The sequence below is a fragment of the Typopeltis vanoorti genome, chromosome 9, assembly GCF_054136105.1.
Source record: "Typopeltis vanoorti isolate ZY-2024b chromosome 9, IOZ_Tvanoo_1.0, whole genome shotgun sequence".
Taxonomy (NCBI): domain Eukaryota; kingdom Metazoa; phylum Arthropoda; class Arachnida; order Uropygi; family Thelyphonidae; genus Typopeltis; species Typopeltis vanoorti.
Window position 1 is genome coordinate 110,723,312 of NC_143557.1, and position 18,195 is coordinate 110,741,506.

At 35.5% G+C, this 18,195-nt stretch overlaps 1 protein-coding gene across 3 annotated transcripts in view; it reads left to right on the top strand.

The window, feature by feature from the left end:
• The window catches only part of LOC150103422 (E3 ubiquitin-protein ligase MARCHF6), a 271,806-nt gene that overhangs the window by 112,399 nt on the left and 141,212 nt on the right, over window positions 1-18,195 (top strand). For all 3 annotated transcript variants that reach the window (XM_090397403.1, XM_090397402.1, XM_090397400.1), the window contains exons 10-13: window positions 4,059-4,110; window positions 4,206-4,264; window positions 8,429-8,653; window positions 17,982-18,185. In XM_090397403.1, coding sequence (XP_090253529.1) covers window positions 4,059-4,110; window positions 4,206-4,264; window positions 8,429-8,653; window positions 17,982-18,185 — 540 coding nt within the window. The remainder of the gene's footprint in view (window positions 1-4,058; window positions 4,111-4,205; window positions 4,265-8,428; window positions 8,654-17,981; window positions 18,186-18,195) is intronic.

The window sequence follows — 18,195 nt, forward strand, 5'->3', positions numbered from 1 at the left end:
ACAGTAGGGTTTTCCCCCCAGTTTATCCTGGGGGTTTTTCATCCCGTAAAGCAGGCAAACCGACCTTGAGAACTCAACACTACAGGACATAGGATACATCGGGGCATAGGGCTGATCACCTTATCCTGTGAATGGTTTGAGGTTCAATGATTAATAAACCCTGACACCGCAAGGTAAAAGAGGGTAAAAGCAAGATGAGATGAGATGTATTTAATGAATGTTTCAACATTGTTCATTAGCCTCATTAGTTATTTCAATATATCAATTTCTTTTACTTGCGCTTCATACAGTTACCATTGATTACATATACCTCGCTCTAACCTTACTCTAATTCGATTATCTAAGTCCTCACTAGTAACCCCTTAATTTCCTACAAGTGCTTGTGCTGCAAGTGAAAAGACCTTTGGATCACTTCTATAGATCACTAACTACCATGCTATGCAATTCAGAAAAAAATTATATTAATTATCGACTGTGCCATCCTGAATTGATTGTAAAGCATGAGAAGATTAGTCAGAACACATAAGAATAATCATCTACTTAAGCAACTCTCAAACATTCATTCTTGGCAATTATGCCACGAATAATTTTTGTGAGACAGTGCATTGGTCAAAGATCAGGCGAGAAATTTATACAAACAAAACAAGTTTATTTAACCACTGACAAGCTTTACAATTCCATACTCCAGTGTATATTCACTCTCTAAGGCCTATCACGACTTAATCGTAGCTTACACGATTAGATCTATTATTCACTATACTTAACAACTTGTTTATTTACAATTCTAGTCAATATTTAGCTATAACATTCGACATTGTTGGTTAAGCATTCTTTCTCAGAATATACTAGTTAACACTCAGCATTTTTTCTCTCTTATTGTGACACAACTAATTCAACAGAGCTAAGTTCAGTGAACATACAACTCTTATGCGTTACCTTTAACATTAGTACAGTAGAATCTACTCACGATTTGCAGTATCACATACACACACACACACACAGTCCTACCAGCTTTGAATACTTATAGGTGGTTCTGTTGACTGCTTCCTTTCATCCTGTGTACTGGCCTTTGCTGAACAGCTCTTGGTAGTCATCCTTCCATAGTCCTTCCTGGGAATTGTAGCATTGCTCTCCGTTGGTACTGGATCTACTGTGGGCGCTGTGTAACTCTTCGCACGTGACACGTCCCGTTATTGGAAACACATCTCCGAGAATAAACTGCTCTCCTGAATCCCCCATACTTGGGGTCACACACCAGCAAAACCTCGGGAATCCAAGCGAGCCAACAAACAGCAGTAAGAGAAAAAAAACTAAGAGAGCATCCTGAGGTCCTCGAGACATTTTTATATGAACCGAAGTTCTTTGTCCTAGGGTCAGAAATCCCTGGATCTTCCGTAAACATGTTGATGTCACTTGCCCTGACCTTCTGTTTTAGCAGCAAAATCTCTACATTTGTGTGACCTTCAGGTCGCCCACACAATGCTGACTAATCCTCTTAAGTCGATGCATACACTTTTACATTCAGTTACTTTTACAAGTTAGTGTCAGAACTTACACATTAAACCAACATTATGTACAATTCAGACCTTTACATATTTCACAACTTATGTACAATTCAATGTCATTTTTTTGTATCTAGAAAAGACGATTACCTTTTCTAGATACACTAATAAAGAACAGGAGAATGGACAAATCTGACTCGCAATCTATCGAAAACCAATAGACACTGGACATTACCTGCACTTCAAATCGTTTCACCATATTGCACAAAAACTCAGCATAATACATATGCTTAAAAATAGATCAACCAATATTATCTCAGAAAAAAAAAAAAAAAAGATCTCCTTGATGAACTCAGTCATATCTCAAACCGTAGTAAACAACGGTTATCCAAAAAATATAATCAAAAAGATTCTTCATAGAAACCTTCCACAGCAGCAACCTCCTGTCGTGCAATATACATCGCTCATCGTCATCCTTTATGCAGGCTCGGTGTCAACAAAAATAGCCAAATTCCTTAAGTCTTTCAACATCAGAGTTGCTCTCAAATCTGTCAAAACAATACTCCAATTTTAATATCTCCAAAGGACATTAATGTCTTCTTCAAATACGCAGGTGTATACAACATCCCATGTTCCTGTGGATTAAATTACATAGGCCAAATGTCAAGAAGCCTGAAAATTCGAAAAAAAGACGGGATTAGCCCATCACTTCTCGATCTCTAACCACACCATCGATTGGGATAACAGCTCCATACCTTATATAGAAGAAGTTTTCTATGTAGAAACTTCAAAGAAGCCGTGGTTGTACTGCACTCTGGAGAAAATCTAAACAGAAATCAAGGAATGATTCTGAAAGACATCTGGAAAAGCCTAATAAGTTCACTCAGCTTACCAGAATTTCATTTCGCTAAAAACTATATAACGCGCTTAATAAACAATGACTGAGACACCAAGTTCCATGCTTATGATGTTACACGTCAGTTTTAATTTATTTGACTATGTTACTCCATTCTTCTTTTTTACTAGTAAACGTTAGTGTGTACTGTTATACTTGTCCTGAAGAAGCCAGACAGAATAGCTGGTTAAACTTGTTGACAATTCGTGCATATCATTTAGAAATATCTGGTCAACGAATAAAACCAAGAAAAAGCTCAAGAAGTTAGTTCGATAAGCTGGAGCTGAAGTGTGTATGGATGTAGATTAGTAGTCACTCATGTTCTTTTATGATTAGAAAGTAAAGCAGAAAAATTATGGTGTCCAGTTCATTTGAGCAGCACTCATGGCTACCTATAAAAAACATAGTGCAGAAATAGAGCACCTATGAGAAAATGATTAGGCGTCCATGAAGTAGAATGGTATCTGTTAAGTGGATTATCTTCTTTTGAAGATAATCCACTTTGAATGCAATTAAGCATTCTTAGGTTGCTGGATGCACCATCCTAAATATTAGAACAGTATTCTAAAGTGGAGATTTGGATTTATTAAAGTGTTAGGAGTTGTGGAGAGAAGTAGTTTTGAATGAAAAATTATATATATTTGGAGGCTGATGATACTGTTGATGTGGTATGTTTTTCAGGATAGGCTAGATGTGAGGCAATCTAAGACAATAAAACTGATCTTAGTGTGATTAGAGTATTATAAAAATAAGTGAAGGGTGTAGTAGAAGTTTTCTTTTAAGAAATAAGACGGAACTGTATTTTGATAGCATGGCGATTCATTTTGTTTCTTAGAAGAAAGCTTCTACTCCCTGGTAATAATCACTCCTCTTGACCATGGCAAGGGGATCAGTTTTCTAATGCATTGGTTATAGACAGTCTTGAGGGATTTGAATCATTTGAACACTATAAGGTTTCTTGAATGAAGAAGAGGAAGAATGGAATATACTGTCATCATCAAATGGATAAGACTCGAGGTTAGTGGGCAAAAGAACAGACCCCCTTCTCCCAAGGTACTCTAGCATTGATAGAGAAATCTGCTGAGAGGAAACCATCCATCACAATATGCAGTGAACAGAGAAAGATGGCAATCCAGACCATAAGTTGACAGATTGGTAAGGAGGTCTTAATCAGAAGCCTTATGGATCTCCAGCTAATGAAGAAACTGGCTGTTAATTATCTCCATTACTTTCAAGAGGGTGAAGGTGAGAGCAGTGAGATGATAGTTTGACTTATCTCCCACTTTTAAGGGCTCAATAAAGACTTGTTTCCATGTTGTTGGGTAGATGCCAGATATTTGACATGTATTTGATGTATAGGCAATACATGATGGGTATTAATTTTAGAGTAAACATTTTTAATACCGTTAGAGGAATACCATCCAGACCAGGAGACTTAATAGTGTTTAAATCTATAAAACATTATTACAGTAATGTTATAAATTTTATGGATTTAAACACCAAGTAAAGCATAGCACTAAATATACTTTATTTTCAGAAACTTTCATTTGTTAATGTTTATTGCAATTACACAGTCACTTACAATGGTTTATGAGTAGACAGTTATGTTAAACTTAGAGGTTCTGTGGTGATGGTAACGTAACTTTCAACTTATTTTATAGGAACATGTCTTTTGGGTTGTGTCATTGAATACTCTTTTCATATTAGTGTTTGGTAAGTAGAAGTTTTATTTTATTACTTATCTTAATTTTAACAATAGGAATTTCCAGTCATTTCAATACATTTTTTTTTTTTTTTATCTCATTTAGCTTTTTGTCCTTATCATATTGGTAACCTTGCAACAGAAGAGCTTGGAATCAAAGACTATGTAAGTATCAAATTGTTTAAATTTTGATAGAAGGGAAAATATATTTAATATGCCATTTATACAGCAAATTCAAAGATAAACTGTCAATATAATATTTAAAGAATTATAGAGAAAAATAAGTTTAGCACAAAAGGAGGTTCAAAAAGTGCAAATTAGTGAAAATTGTAAAACTATTAACATAAAAGTATATATTGTGGCCTAAGATTGTTCTCTAATATTAGTGAAACCTGGATATCAGGGTCAGTTATTTTAACTAGGATCAAGTGAAAAGGGTATAGCATTTTTAGGAAGGACAGAACAGATATGAGAGGAGGGTTGGATATTACTAATGATATCTGATTCATTTAACTCCAGTTATGGTAGAATTGCATGAAAGCAATGACGGTAATGATTCCACATGTAACATTGAGTTTGAGGCTATCTTGTGTGAAGTGAAGACTAACATGAAATATATGTTGAAGTGTTGCTACATGCCTGATGGTTGTTACTATGGATGATAAAATGCATTGCTAAAATACTTTGATGGATACTAAATGAGTAATCATTATGGTGACTTAAATTATCCAAACACTGATTGGGTAGAAGAAAAATCTCATAAAAACGAAAAAGAATTTATTGAGCTGTTGCAAGACAACTTTCTCCAGCAGCATGTGAAAGGTCAAATGTGAACTCAGGGTCAAAAAGTATTGGTTAAATCATAGTGTCAGAAGAGGTCTCAATAAAGATTGTAACTACTTTACCGTGGTTAGTGGCTGATCGTGCCATACTGTTCTGGGAAGTACAAGGGTGCTGAAAAGTTGTGATAATCACCATGGAGGAATTGAGGTAGAACCACGTGCACAATATTCTATATTTTCCCCACAAAGTGTTATACACTTATGTTATACACATTTAATGCTGCTGCATTTGTAATCCTCTGAGAAAAAGCCTTTCCCCTTGTTGCTCAAACCACTCCTTTTTGTTCTAGGTGTTTATCAGAACTTTTCAGCCCCCCCCATAGCTAAGTACAGTCATACCCCGACTTACGCAAATCCGGAGTTACGCGGTTTCTTATATGTACATATTCCCATCCCGTTTCACACCACCACTAGTCGTATCTTTCAGGCGCTGGCCGCATTCGGCAGTGTTGCACATGCTGTGAACAAGCGCTGACATGTTTTGCACGGTCTCCATTAATACATAGTTTTTATAGTCTACAAACCTTGCGATTGTTTAATGTTATGTTCTTGATAAAAATTTTATCGCATAAAAAATGATGTCATCCAAAAGAAGCAAGTCTGATTCTTCTACAACTAGCAAGAAAAGAAAAACATTGACTTTGGAAACAAAACTCAACATTATTAAGGATTTTGAAGGTGGAATGAAAATTTGTGAGCTAGCAAAGAAGTTCGATCTACAGTAAGAACAATCATAAAAGAAAGGTTTACAGATTTTGGAGGACATAGATTCTAATGAGGAACGAATTGTAGCCACAAGGACCATCGCAGGAAAATATGAATGAGTTTAAAGAGAAGATATGCCAACTGGTATGCATAACGTATAGCCTCCCTCAATGAGTGCTTGACTTCCTGGAGGTCTCAGATAATAATAATTGCCTATCATATTGAATTCACTATAATGAATAACAGTTACCAGCTGAACACAAAAATTGTTGATCATTAAGAGTTATTACTAAAAATAAATCATTATCTAGTTGACAGGTAAGATTAAAGGTCAGGAAGTCAGCATCTACTATGACTTCCTGACCTTTATTGGATTTTATGCATTTTGGGTAATTCTTATAGCTGGGGAGACTAAAAACTTTGAACTTTTTTTTAGTTAATTCAGATGGCCATGAAGTAACATTTTTATCATCATCATTATTATCAAATTCCTGACATGTACAGGATATGATAGTACTACATGAAAAACTTGCATCACTACTGACTTCTTATCTACAATTTTCCTCCAGATCAATCTGTTGCCTTTCAAGATTCCAACATTATCAGATCTTATATTTGTCTTCTAATGCACTGTTTTACTATATCAATCCACCTATATTTAGATCTTCCTCTGAGTCTTTTTCCTGCCAACCTGGCAGAGAACACTTGTTTTGCTAATCTTTCCTCTCCTATTCTGTTTAAGTAATCATACCGCCTGAGTCTCCTTTCGTTTATAATGTATACCACCTAAGATTAGCTCTGCTAACATATTCCTGGATGCTAACAAAGTCAGTTCTTTCCTAATATCCTCACTTTTAATATGATATTGCAATTGATGCCATCTGTTCATGCCCCTAATCTTTCTCAGGACTCATATCTGCAGTCTCTAGTCTTTGGTCAAGTGTTTTATTTCTAACCCAGCTCTCAGATCCATAAGCTAAAATTGGCTTGAACACTGTTGTATACAGCTAATTTAGTGTTTTGACTAATTTCTCTCTTATTCCATATAAATTTATTCAGTTGACTTCCTATCATGCTACCAGTTTTGTTGATTTGTCTGTTTCCATATTTAATTTACCATCTTCACTAAAAATCGTGCCTAAGTAGCTGAAATGTTTTACTATATCTAGGTTCTCCATTCACAGTGCAGTTGATATTTTCAATGCTTCTGCCTATTTTCATTGTCTTTGTCTTGTTATTGCTGACCTTCGTACCTATCTATTACAACAGTTATTCAATTTAATTTTCAGACTTGTACTGGATTTATTTAGAAGTATAACATCATCTGTATAAAGCAAAGAACTGATATTAACATCTCCAATTTTGATATCAGATTTAATACCACTTTCCTCCATAATGTGATCCATATAGATAATGTACATTCTCTGACACCAGATTTAACATTAAACCATTCTTCCTGTACTTCTTTCAATTCCTTTTTCTCTGTTTTCTTTTTAATATTTTCTTCTGGGAATCAGTGTCACAGTCAAAAGGTTGGTTATATAGTACAGTCTCTAGAATGTGTTGCTCAGAGAATAGGATGCTCTTTTTGTGACCATTAATATTTGGAATGATTAGAGTTGGCATATCCCTGGCATTCATATATCCCAGCATATCTCAGTCATAAAGGAACATCAGTGTACAATTTAGAAGTGTCATAACTTCTTGGTTGTTACCATGCGTTTGGAGGTCAGCCAAACAATAATTTCCTTTACCCCTTTTCAGAGTTGTTGTTTTTTTTACTAGAGTATTGGTTTTTGTTGTTGGCGGATCATGTCAGGTCAGCACCTAATAAAAAATGTAATTAGAAACTCATCAAATAGTTACAAACAAAACAATAGGAAACCATCACAACTCTCCACGATCTCCCCCCCCCCCCAAGTTTCAAATGGAACTATGGGGGAGGGGGCACTTCCACATCCAACACATGATGGACAGAATAGCAGCAGCATCATGAAATAAAGATAACCTTGACACTCCTTTGTGCAAGGTCTCTCTCTAGTTCATGTCCATCTAAACTGCACATTCTTCCCATATTGCTGCTCATGTGGTATCAGCTCTGCAAGATAAGTAGACTTCTCTGGGAAATGCATGTGGCAGAACACGTAAGATATCATGAAGCAAAAGAAATATAAATAATCTCTGGTACAACAAATAAATGTCAATTGCCAGCAGCAAACCAAGATTCACCTGGAAATTCAAGGAGGCTTCAAAAATGTTAACTCCCCCCTCCAGTGTGTGTGTGTGTGTGTGTGTGTGTGTTGAATTTCTATGAATGGAGAATGAAAGTGAACTGTTTGAATGGGGCATCACCGTGTATATAGGAGAGAGAGTTATTTATTTAAATCATTGGAAAATGCTGTAGGAAAGTTGCTATGCAGTAATGGAATCAGGTATTTGCATATTCTGTGGAACTTGGGAAACAAATTAATGTCATATGCATTCTTGACAAGACTCTGAATATCTCATATTTGAGTATTTACTCATATTTAAGTTTTTCTTAATTTTAAGTAACTCATTTAAGAGTGTGTGCAAATTTCATATTAAAATATTGTTAATTTTTTTGCACAGTGATGCACAAGATGCAGCAAATTAATTAAATCAGTGATATTTAATTATGTTATCCATGAATTTACTATGCACTAATTGTAATATAATATGTGTGTGTGTGTGTAATATATACTTCATGCTTTTTACAACTTCTGTCAGTTATCTTGCCTAATAGTTACTGATATCTTTACAGGTAGTAGCTTCACAGTTTGAGGGATTAATAACAACCTTATTTGGCTATGGAATCATTGGCATTGGTCTTGTGTTCTTTCATGCATTAGCTTCACTAATAAGATTTAAAAAAACCAAGAGACTACTGGGTTTGTGTTATGTTGTTGTCAAGGTATCACTTCTCTCTGTGGTTGAAATTGGAGTTTTCCCTTTAGGATGTGGCTGGTGGTTGGACATTTGCTCACTTGTAAGTTGTGCTTGAATTTTATGAGACAAACAAGTAATTACTATTTTTCTTTCATGCCGGAATAACAATACTGAGCATATTTGTTATGGTTCTTCTTACAGAATAACACTACTTTTACGAGGGTGGTCTGAAAAGTTCTCAGCATTTCAAAATTATTTTCAACATAATCTCCCTTAAGACTAATATGTTTATTCCAGTGATGCTCGAACACCATTATCCCATCCTTGTAGTGGTTCTCAGTAAGATCTGCAAAATACCCCTGTACATCTGCAATCACCTCTTGATTCGAAGGAAAAAACTCTGACCAGTGAGGAAGAGTTTTAGTTTTGGGAAGAGATAGAAGTCTGAGGGAGCCAAATCTTGGGTATAGGGTGGATGTTCCAACAATTCATAATGCAGATCCCTTAATTTTCTCATTGCCAAAACACCTTTGTGGGCATGTGCATTGTCCTGATGAAAAATGATTTTTTTTCTTCTGCAAACCAGGTCTTTTCTCACGAATTTTTTTGTCTAGTCTGTTTAAAAGATCGGAATAATATTCCCCGGTTATTGTTGTACCCTTTTCAAGATAATTAATAAACAAAATGCCTTTAAGCATCCCAAAACACCGATGCCATGATCTTTCCTGCTAATGGAACCAACTTTGTCTTCTTTGACGCTGAACAACCAGCTTCTGTCCACTGTTTTGATTCTGGTGTGTAATGGTGAATCGAAGTCTCATACATATTAATAAATCAGTGCACAAAATCAGTTTTATTCTTGTTAAAATGCTCCAAGCACTGTTCAGAGATTTTCATGCGAGTGTGTCTTTGATCTGTTGAAAGTTTATTTTTCACTTGGTTAGAGTATAATAAATTTAGTTTAATCCTTTATCCAAGTGTGAGCAAACAAAGTTTGCGCCTGAAGTATCTTCAGGACTGGGGTAAGGTGGTACAACACCAGGGCAACTCGTTACAAAGGTGGAGCAAGCTACCAACACTCCTGTCTCAGTATCTCCTATAATGCAAAACACATCTCCTTGCAGATATGTCTACCCAGACTAGTTTCGACCTTTATTGAGGTCTCTTCAGCGGGAGCCAGGCCCAAGTTGAAGGGAAGTGGCCCTTCCCTTAATGCATAACATTAGACATATCTGCAAGGAGATGTGTTTTGCATTATAGGAGATACTGAGACAGGAGTGTTGGTAGCTTGCTCCACCTTTGCAAGCACAAACTTTGTTTGCTCACACTTGGATAAAGGATTAAACTAAATTTATTATAGTCTTTGATCTGCTGTGAGCAAGTGTGGCACCCATCTTGCGCAAAGCTTTTTTATTTGCAATTCTTCATGCAAAATATATTCTATGCATTTTTTTGAAATGCCTGTAGTCTCAGCCATTTCATGCACTTTGACTCACCAGTCATCCAATACCATATTGTGCACTCAATCAATGATTTCTGGTGTTGTTACACATTTTGGACATCCTTCATGTGGATCATCTTCAAGGCTGGTACAGCCACGTTTAAACTCAGCAGCCCATTTCTTAATTGTCGAAAACGAAGGATAAGAGTGCCCATAAACTTTTATGAACTTTGAATGAATTTCATTAAACCTTCTTTTACAAAGAATTTTTTCCATTTCAAGGGATACAGACAACACTTTTGCTTCAGACAGCTGTATAAAACAAACTACTTGATAGAATGACTTGCAATTTCACATGGATGCTTATGACAGATGTAACAACTTCGAAAAAAATAAATCTTGCCAATGGTGTTGCTATCTATGGTCGAGGCCGAGAACTTTTCAGACCACCCTCTTAAGTCTACTTTTAAATTAAATAAATCCTTATAAAGCTTTTTGTAAAAATATATCTTTATATCACGATGCTTATCTAAAGATCTATGTTTATTTAATCTTAACACATAAGAGGAAATCCTTTATGAAGGAAGACAAGAAAAAAAAAATTATCTTTTGGAGTAATCTTAGCTACTGTTCATAGTGCAGTATTTTGAGACATTAGTACCGTATATTCATTACACACATAATTGTGTTTCAAACTCAGTGCCCAAAATTTTAGTCATTATCTTTTGTACTCTTCAAATCGCTGTTCAGCTAACTTTTATTTAGCTTGCTACTTTTGCAAGGAGAATGTAGTCATGTTTAGACAGCATTTACACAACAGTTGTTTTGCACTACTTGATTATATATAAAACTTAGAAAATTAAAGACAGAAACATAAATTTGTATGAAATAAATTTATTGCCTGTAAAATTTTTGCCTAAGTATCTTAAGCATTCTCAGTACATTAACAACAATGGAACACAAAATTACAATCAATTTCAGACAGTCAATAAATTCCAAATTATTAAAAATAAAAAAAATTACAGTGTATCATCAGGAATTTGCATAAAAATAATATAGTAATATTTCCCATAAAGGGAATAACTGAAGGCCATCAGATCTGTTTAAGTTTAGTCAGTGTAAAAGGGCCTCTCAGGTCTCTTTATATAACTGCTCTATAAGGAATCGACTTTATGTAAAAGTTTAGTTTTCTTCCAAAATACAATGTTTAGTCAAGATGGCATGATATTCAGTATCTTGAACCTGAGCAGTCTAAGTGTAAGTTAAGGATCCGAGAGTTGGGTTAGAAATAAAGCACTTGATCAAAGACTAAAGGCTGCAGATATGATGGTTCTGAGAAAAATTTGGGGAGTGAACTGATGAAATCAATGGCAGAATCATATTAAAAATGAAGATATTAGAAAGGAACTTGACGTTATTAACATTCAAGAATGTGTCAGCAGAGCTAATCTAAGGTGGTTTGTCCACTTAAGTAGAATGAGTGAAGAAAGTTTAGCAAAATAGGTGTTTGATGCCATGATGACAAGTAATAGATTGATTTGGAGGAAAATTGTTGATAGGAGATTAATAATAATGTGAACTTAATCATGTAGTGCTGCCATAGTAACCTGAACCCCTTGGGGGTACATATCAGGAATTTGATGATGATATAAAACTAAATTAACATTGTATAAATTTTTTTTATTTTATTTTATTCTTGGGGTTCCCCCCTTTCATTTCTTGATCACCCCTTAGGACTGGTTGAGCCAAGTTTCGGGGAGGAAAAAACCCTCTACCTCCATATGGGACCAGCTAACTCACCTTTAATCCAAAGAGACCAGATAAAGGGGTTTCTCACGTCATGGACGGGAATCCAACCCAGGTCTTTCTGACCAAAGGGCTTCGTCTATACCGACTGAGCTACTGAGGCGCTATTGTGTAAAATACATTTCATGAACAAATTTTTTTAAGTGTTCATCTTACATCATTAAAAGAATTCTTTTATGAGCTGGAGTTAGGCTTCCATGCCTTTTAAGAGAGGAGAGAACTTTAAATTCATTTCTGAATAAATTAGAACACTTTGCTTTATAACAAAAATATGAACTGTTTCAAAGTAAGTTTTGTTAGCATTTATAATAATGCACATGTTTCCATAGATCTCAGTCAGCAAAAATAATGTTCTATAGAAAACTGAAAATGAACTATAGAAAATAATGTTCCATAATAGGAACATTTTTATGAAAAATAGTATGAATTTTTTTAATGTTGTAAAATTTTGTAAAATTTAAGAAAAAAAGTTTAATTAAAATCAGTGTAATAAACTTTGTTTTAATGAAGTTTATTAAAACTTTACATTTAAGTTTATTTATTATGCCTTATATCTCTAATTGATACTAAATATCCTCACATCTCTCTCTCTGTGTGTGTGTGTGTGTGTCTTTTATATAGTGTCAGTACAATTATATATATATATAAAGTATAAAAGACATTTTAAGAATAAAAATTATTTAAATGTTCATCTTATGGATAAGTATCTCCAACTGCGAGGAATTGATATCAAATCTAACTGATGAATAGGCCTTCATATGATTCCTTTTCTTGAAACAATATATTTTGGGAAACAGATGTAATCCATGTTTTTTTTTTTCTCATATGACCTCAACAGAATGAGCAGTGCATCCATGGTTGCTTTCTGGTGTAATCATATTAACATGACCTCACTTATTATGGTCATACTGAAAGTCAGACACTTTCCCACACCCGGGAGATATAACTGTCTCTCACTTTTGAGAAATTGATATAACATTTGCATTCATGTTCAGATTTGAACTTCATCACAGCTCTTTTAAATTCACCAGTACAGGTTTTAGTGTTTATGTCATGATCACCCAATTTGGACACATCATAGTTTTGGAAATTGATGTAATTTTTGTTTCATGTTTTACTTCAGAACGACCAGTCTGACCATAATAAATGGGAGTAATATTGCTCCCAGGATGTTTATTATTAATTAGAGAAATATTAGTTGTAAAGTTTTAATAAACTTGAAGTTAAAATTAATAAATATTCTTTTTTATTCCATCTTACGTAATTAATGCCATTTTGAGAGCAGACACTTTAAATTAATTCCTGTATAAGTTTGTGCATTTATACAGTAGTAGAAATGCAATGTTCTGCAAGTTTTAATCTGGACTATCCATAAGAGGAACAACATATTTAGAAGAAATATTACAATCAGAGTCTTTAGCTCAAACCAAATTTCATTGTTTGTTAGCAGAATTATCAATATAAGGAACACTGGATTGGTAATCTTTTTTGCTTGAAAAGTAGTAACATTGTCATAAAAGGCATTTTTTATAGCATTAAAATTTTTTGTTTGTTGACTCTGTGGCGATTTTTTTTTTTTTATGTATATTAATCCCACAAATGAGAGGTACAAGAACACATCAGTGCCATGTGTGAGGTACAGATGAGGGTTAAGAAAGAAGAAACCTATTAACATTCTTCTTAAAGAGCTGTTAGGTTGAAATGGTTGATACATCATGAAAAAGAATATTCCAGAGCACTGAGGTAGATGGAATAAATGAGGAAATGGAGATGTAGGTCCAAAGAGTTTTCTGTCCAAGGGATGTTGGACAGCAGTCGAGCTTCTTTTAACAGGTCTAACAGCAAGTGGAGAAATGATGTTTGCTAATTCACTGGAGTGACCATGGAAGTGCTTGTAGAAGAGACACAGCTGAAACACTGCATCTCTAAGACAGAGATTGAAGTGAGGGAGGGAAGGGTCATCTATGAATCGAATTGATCTCCTCTGGACAGCATCAAGAATTTTTAAGGAGGTTTTAGGTGTACCACCCAAAATGCATTTACAGTATTCTAAGGATGGACAGATTTGCGATTTGTATAGGGTTAGTAGCTGGATGTGTGTAAAATAGCTTCTTGAGCAGAAAAGAATGTCTAGTTTTTTAGAAGCTGAAGAAGCTATTGATATGATGTGTTTGTGGCAAGAGGGGTTGGAGGTAAATATCAGTCCAAGAAGAGAGTTCATCCTGTCTGGTGATGTATTACTGAGGATGAAGGTGAGCTGAGATTCCTTTTGCAAGAGAAAAGGCAGGACTGCATTTTGGCAACATTGAAGATGAGTAGGTTATCCAAGCCCCAATTTGCCTAGTTTTTTTAGAAGCTGTTGATATGATATGTTTATGCCCAAGAGAGATTGGAACTAAATGTCAGTCAATGAGAGAGTTCATTCTGTCGTCTGGTGATGTGTGTAATTACCGAGGATGATGGAAGGCAAGTTAAGATCTCTTTTGCAAGAAAAAAGTCTGACTGCATTTTGGTGGTGTTGAAGGCAACTAGGTTATCCTTGCCCAGCTGAAGGATAGTATGCAGATCAGTGTTTAAGGAACTGGTTGCACAGATGATCCTGATATAAGGAATGTCTGAGAACTACATGGTTTGTCTAAGGAGTAAAATGAGTGGAGAGTGCTATCATCTTTTACATCAGGTAAATGTCAGCGTAGGTCATTTATATATACGAGAAAGAGGACAGGTGAGAGAACAGAGCTCTGAGGTACTCCTGCATTGGTGGCAAAGCATGAAGAGAGGATGTTGGCTATCCAGTTATAGAGGGTGACAGGTAGACCAAAGGAATGCAGTTTGTAAAACATGCCTTGATACCACACATGATCGAAAGCCTTGGAAATGTCAAGGACTACAACACGCATTTCTCCAAACTTTTCTATGGTACCTGTCCTGTGGTGAGTGATGTATGCTAAGATATAAGCCATGGATCTGGATTGACATAGCCCATACTGGTGGTGATGGTTGATAAACTGGTGAGCTTCTAAATAGTGAAGAAGTTGACCATTGATAACTTTTTTCCATTGTTTTGGGGAGGAATGAGGTGATAGCAATTAGTTGGTAGTTAGACAGTAAGCTTTTGTCTTCCTTTTTTGGATTGGGTTGGATATATGTTAGTTTCCATGAGATGGGATAGGTGCCAGCTGAGTACAGAAGATTGAAGAGATGATAGAGGATAGGTGTTAGCTCTGGGGCACAACATCTGAGTACAGTAGGAGAGATGCTATTGGCAACAGACAACTTTGTAGTGTTCAGGTTGTTTATCTTCTTAGGCCTTTCTTCTGAAAGGCCACTGGAGGTGCACAGTTGCTGGTATAGAAGGAGGTAATTTGCCTTTATTGTCTGTGCAGGAGTTAGAGGAAAAGAGTGATGCTAGGAAATCAGCTTTTTCTTTGGGTTCTGTAACAGTGGTGCCATCAGGATTGGGGGGGGGGGGTAGAGGGATACAGTTGAGCAGAAGTTGCATCCAGTGGCTTTTGCACAGAAGGGATGGCCACTGTTTGGACAAAAGAGTCTTCTGCTAGTGGCATTTATGAAGTTGGATTTGAATTTGCTAATAGTTGATTTACATTGATTGCATGCTTCTGCATAGGCTGAGGATGTAACTTGGGTTCTTGATACATGCTACCCCTGCAGTAAATTCAGTTTTTCTTCGACTGTTTCATATATCTTCTGTTGAACCAGAGCTTGGGAAGATTATGGTCTAAATTGCCAAGAGAATAAGTAACTTCTACAGTGTATCTGGAAGGAGAATTGGTTAAAAAAAAGATCAAGGATATTGGTAGTGTGGAGGGGATTAACTGGAATTTTGGTAGATAGCTGCACGATTTGCATTCAGTCTTTGCTTATAGCAAAAACTTCTGCATAATGTACAGCTTGATCTGTAGTGTTGGAGTAGGAGAGCCATTTGGTGCTGTGGACATTTAGATCACTTAGAACGATGACTTTGCTGTTTGGGTAGCTGGATGGTAGAGTTTCATGGAGAGAAAGATGACATGGTCTTTGTCGTTTTTCACAGTTTGGAGACCAGTAAATTCAGCAAATAAATGTTACTAAGTGGGACAAGCAAACCTTCAGCCAGAGGAGATCAAAAGTATGGGATTCTAAATTTGGCATTCTCTGGCAGGCAATGTTAGAATGTACAAAGGCACATATGCTTGTGATTTATTTTGCTACTTTTGTGGCAAAATAAATCACGAAGAGTATAATGCAGGCACTAAAGGTGAACTGTGATTCACCTTTAGTGTCCACAAAGCTGTAAATTTAGCTTTACATGAAAGCTGTAATGTAGTTATAATTTTAGTTTCTGTTAAGATGGTTTGGATGTCCATAAGTGGTGATGAACGTTGTTTATATTGGAATTTATGCCAGATGTTTGTAAAGTGAATGTGGAAAATTTTTTTTGTTTGTTTGTGGAGATCCTGGTTAGTTTTGAATATTATGTTTTGGTTTGAACTGTTTGGATATAATGGTTGTTGAGCACGATTTATTATGTTAGAGTTGCCATCATTGTCTTTCATTTTTTATTTTTGGTTTGTTACTAGATGAAAGACTGTCTGGGTAATGACAGTCTTTCATACTTCCCATAATGCATAGCATTATACATGTCCATAAGGATGAGTGCTTTGCATTATGGCTACTAAGGCAAGTGATGTGAAGTCGTTAGCTCCTATATGAGTTGCCCAGCTGTGAAGTTACTTTACTTGCAAACTTTGTTTGCTTACACTTGGATTAAACCAAGAATATAATTTCTTGGCATCTTTAATATATATTATCATATTAATTACATTACATTGACTACTGTCTATGCTGCTGCTCTAGTCTGCTATAAATTTTTTAAAACATTTCATGGCTAAGTTTAAAAAATCTGAAACTATCGACAATTACACTTAAAAAAAAAAAAATCGTCTGTTTAGAGAAAAGAGTCTTTAATTCATTACAGAGACTCTTTTCAGAAGAGTTTCAAAAGTTAGCATCATTGATGACCCCTTTTCTTGAAGACCTGGGTTAGAATCCTATCTAGGTTAGCTGGTCTCATGCAGAGGTGGCAGGATTTTTTCATTCCTCACAACAGGCAAACTGACCAGAACATATAATTTACAGAAATAGCAAACAATGCAGATAAGATTAACTGCCATATAAGCAGTAATCAGGTTTCAGTGAAGCCCAGTTCATTTTAGGCTCAATGGCCCATTATGACCATTCATCCTAACATTGGCTAGGGGATGGAAAGTTGGCATTTAGAGAAAATTGGCAGCTCATTTGTAAAGGATACAACTAAGATGCTTTTGGTATGGTAAAAAGTGTTTTGTCTTGATTGTGTCAGAAGATCACCCTTACCTTTGAGTGACATTACAATAGTACCACTGTATGCAAGAAGAGAGGTGCAATATGAAAAGAGTGAACTACATCTAATGTTCCTATCAAGGAGATCCAGAAAATTAACTGCAGTTAGAGCAGGAAGCAAGTTTTCTGCATTTGGCCTTTTCAAAGTTTGACTTGTGGATTTGCTAATGGCTTTTTAATTTTCTTGCAGCTGCAGTATAGGCTGAGCAAAGTTCTGTCTTAACCCACTTGTTATGCAGATTTCCCATCCCCTACCCTTTGGTCTACCCTGACACACTGGATGGAGAACTAAGGCTTAGTGGTTGTGGTTTCAGTGGAATGGAGATTATTTTCAATCCTTTCTATTCCAGCAAGAATTATTTCATTGATTTTGTCAGTGGAGATGTTTGAATTAGGAGAGTTGAAAAAAGTAATCAGACCATCAAAAGGAACAGCAACCAAAGACCTTTCTCAAGACAAATATGGCAATAACTACTTTAGGCTTCCACTCAAGCAAGATAGTGGTATTTCACTGTCTACCCTGTATTTGTGCACTACACAATGAATGTATGCTTTTATGGCAGCAATACCAGCACTGTGGGTGTTGGCTTGGCTGTGAAGGTCTTTATACTGCATTCTACCAGTCATTAGCTAGCCTGTTGCTTTGGCCATTATTCAAAACAACCTATTTCCTCCATTAATGATGAAAATATGGTATGGAGTCTAACTGTGAATCTTAATCATATTTGAATTGGAAAATTTATATATGTATATAATTTTGTTTATATTTTTAAAAAATATATTAAAATTAATTTTTCAGATGATGCTAGATGCAACATTACAAGATAGAGAAACAAGTTTTAAACTTGCACCTGGAACATCAATGTTCATCCATTGGCTTGTTGGAATGGTATATGTATTTTATTTTGCTTCTTTCATATTATTACTGCGAGAAGTTCTTCGACCAGGTGTTTTATGGTTCCTTCGTAATCTTAATGATCCTGATTTTAATCCTATTCAAGAGGTAAGTTAAA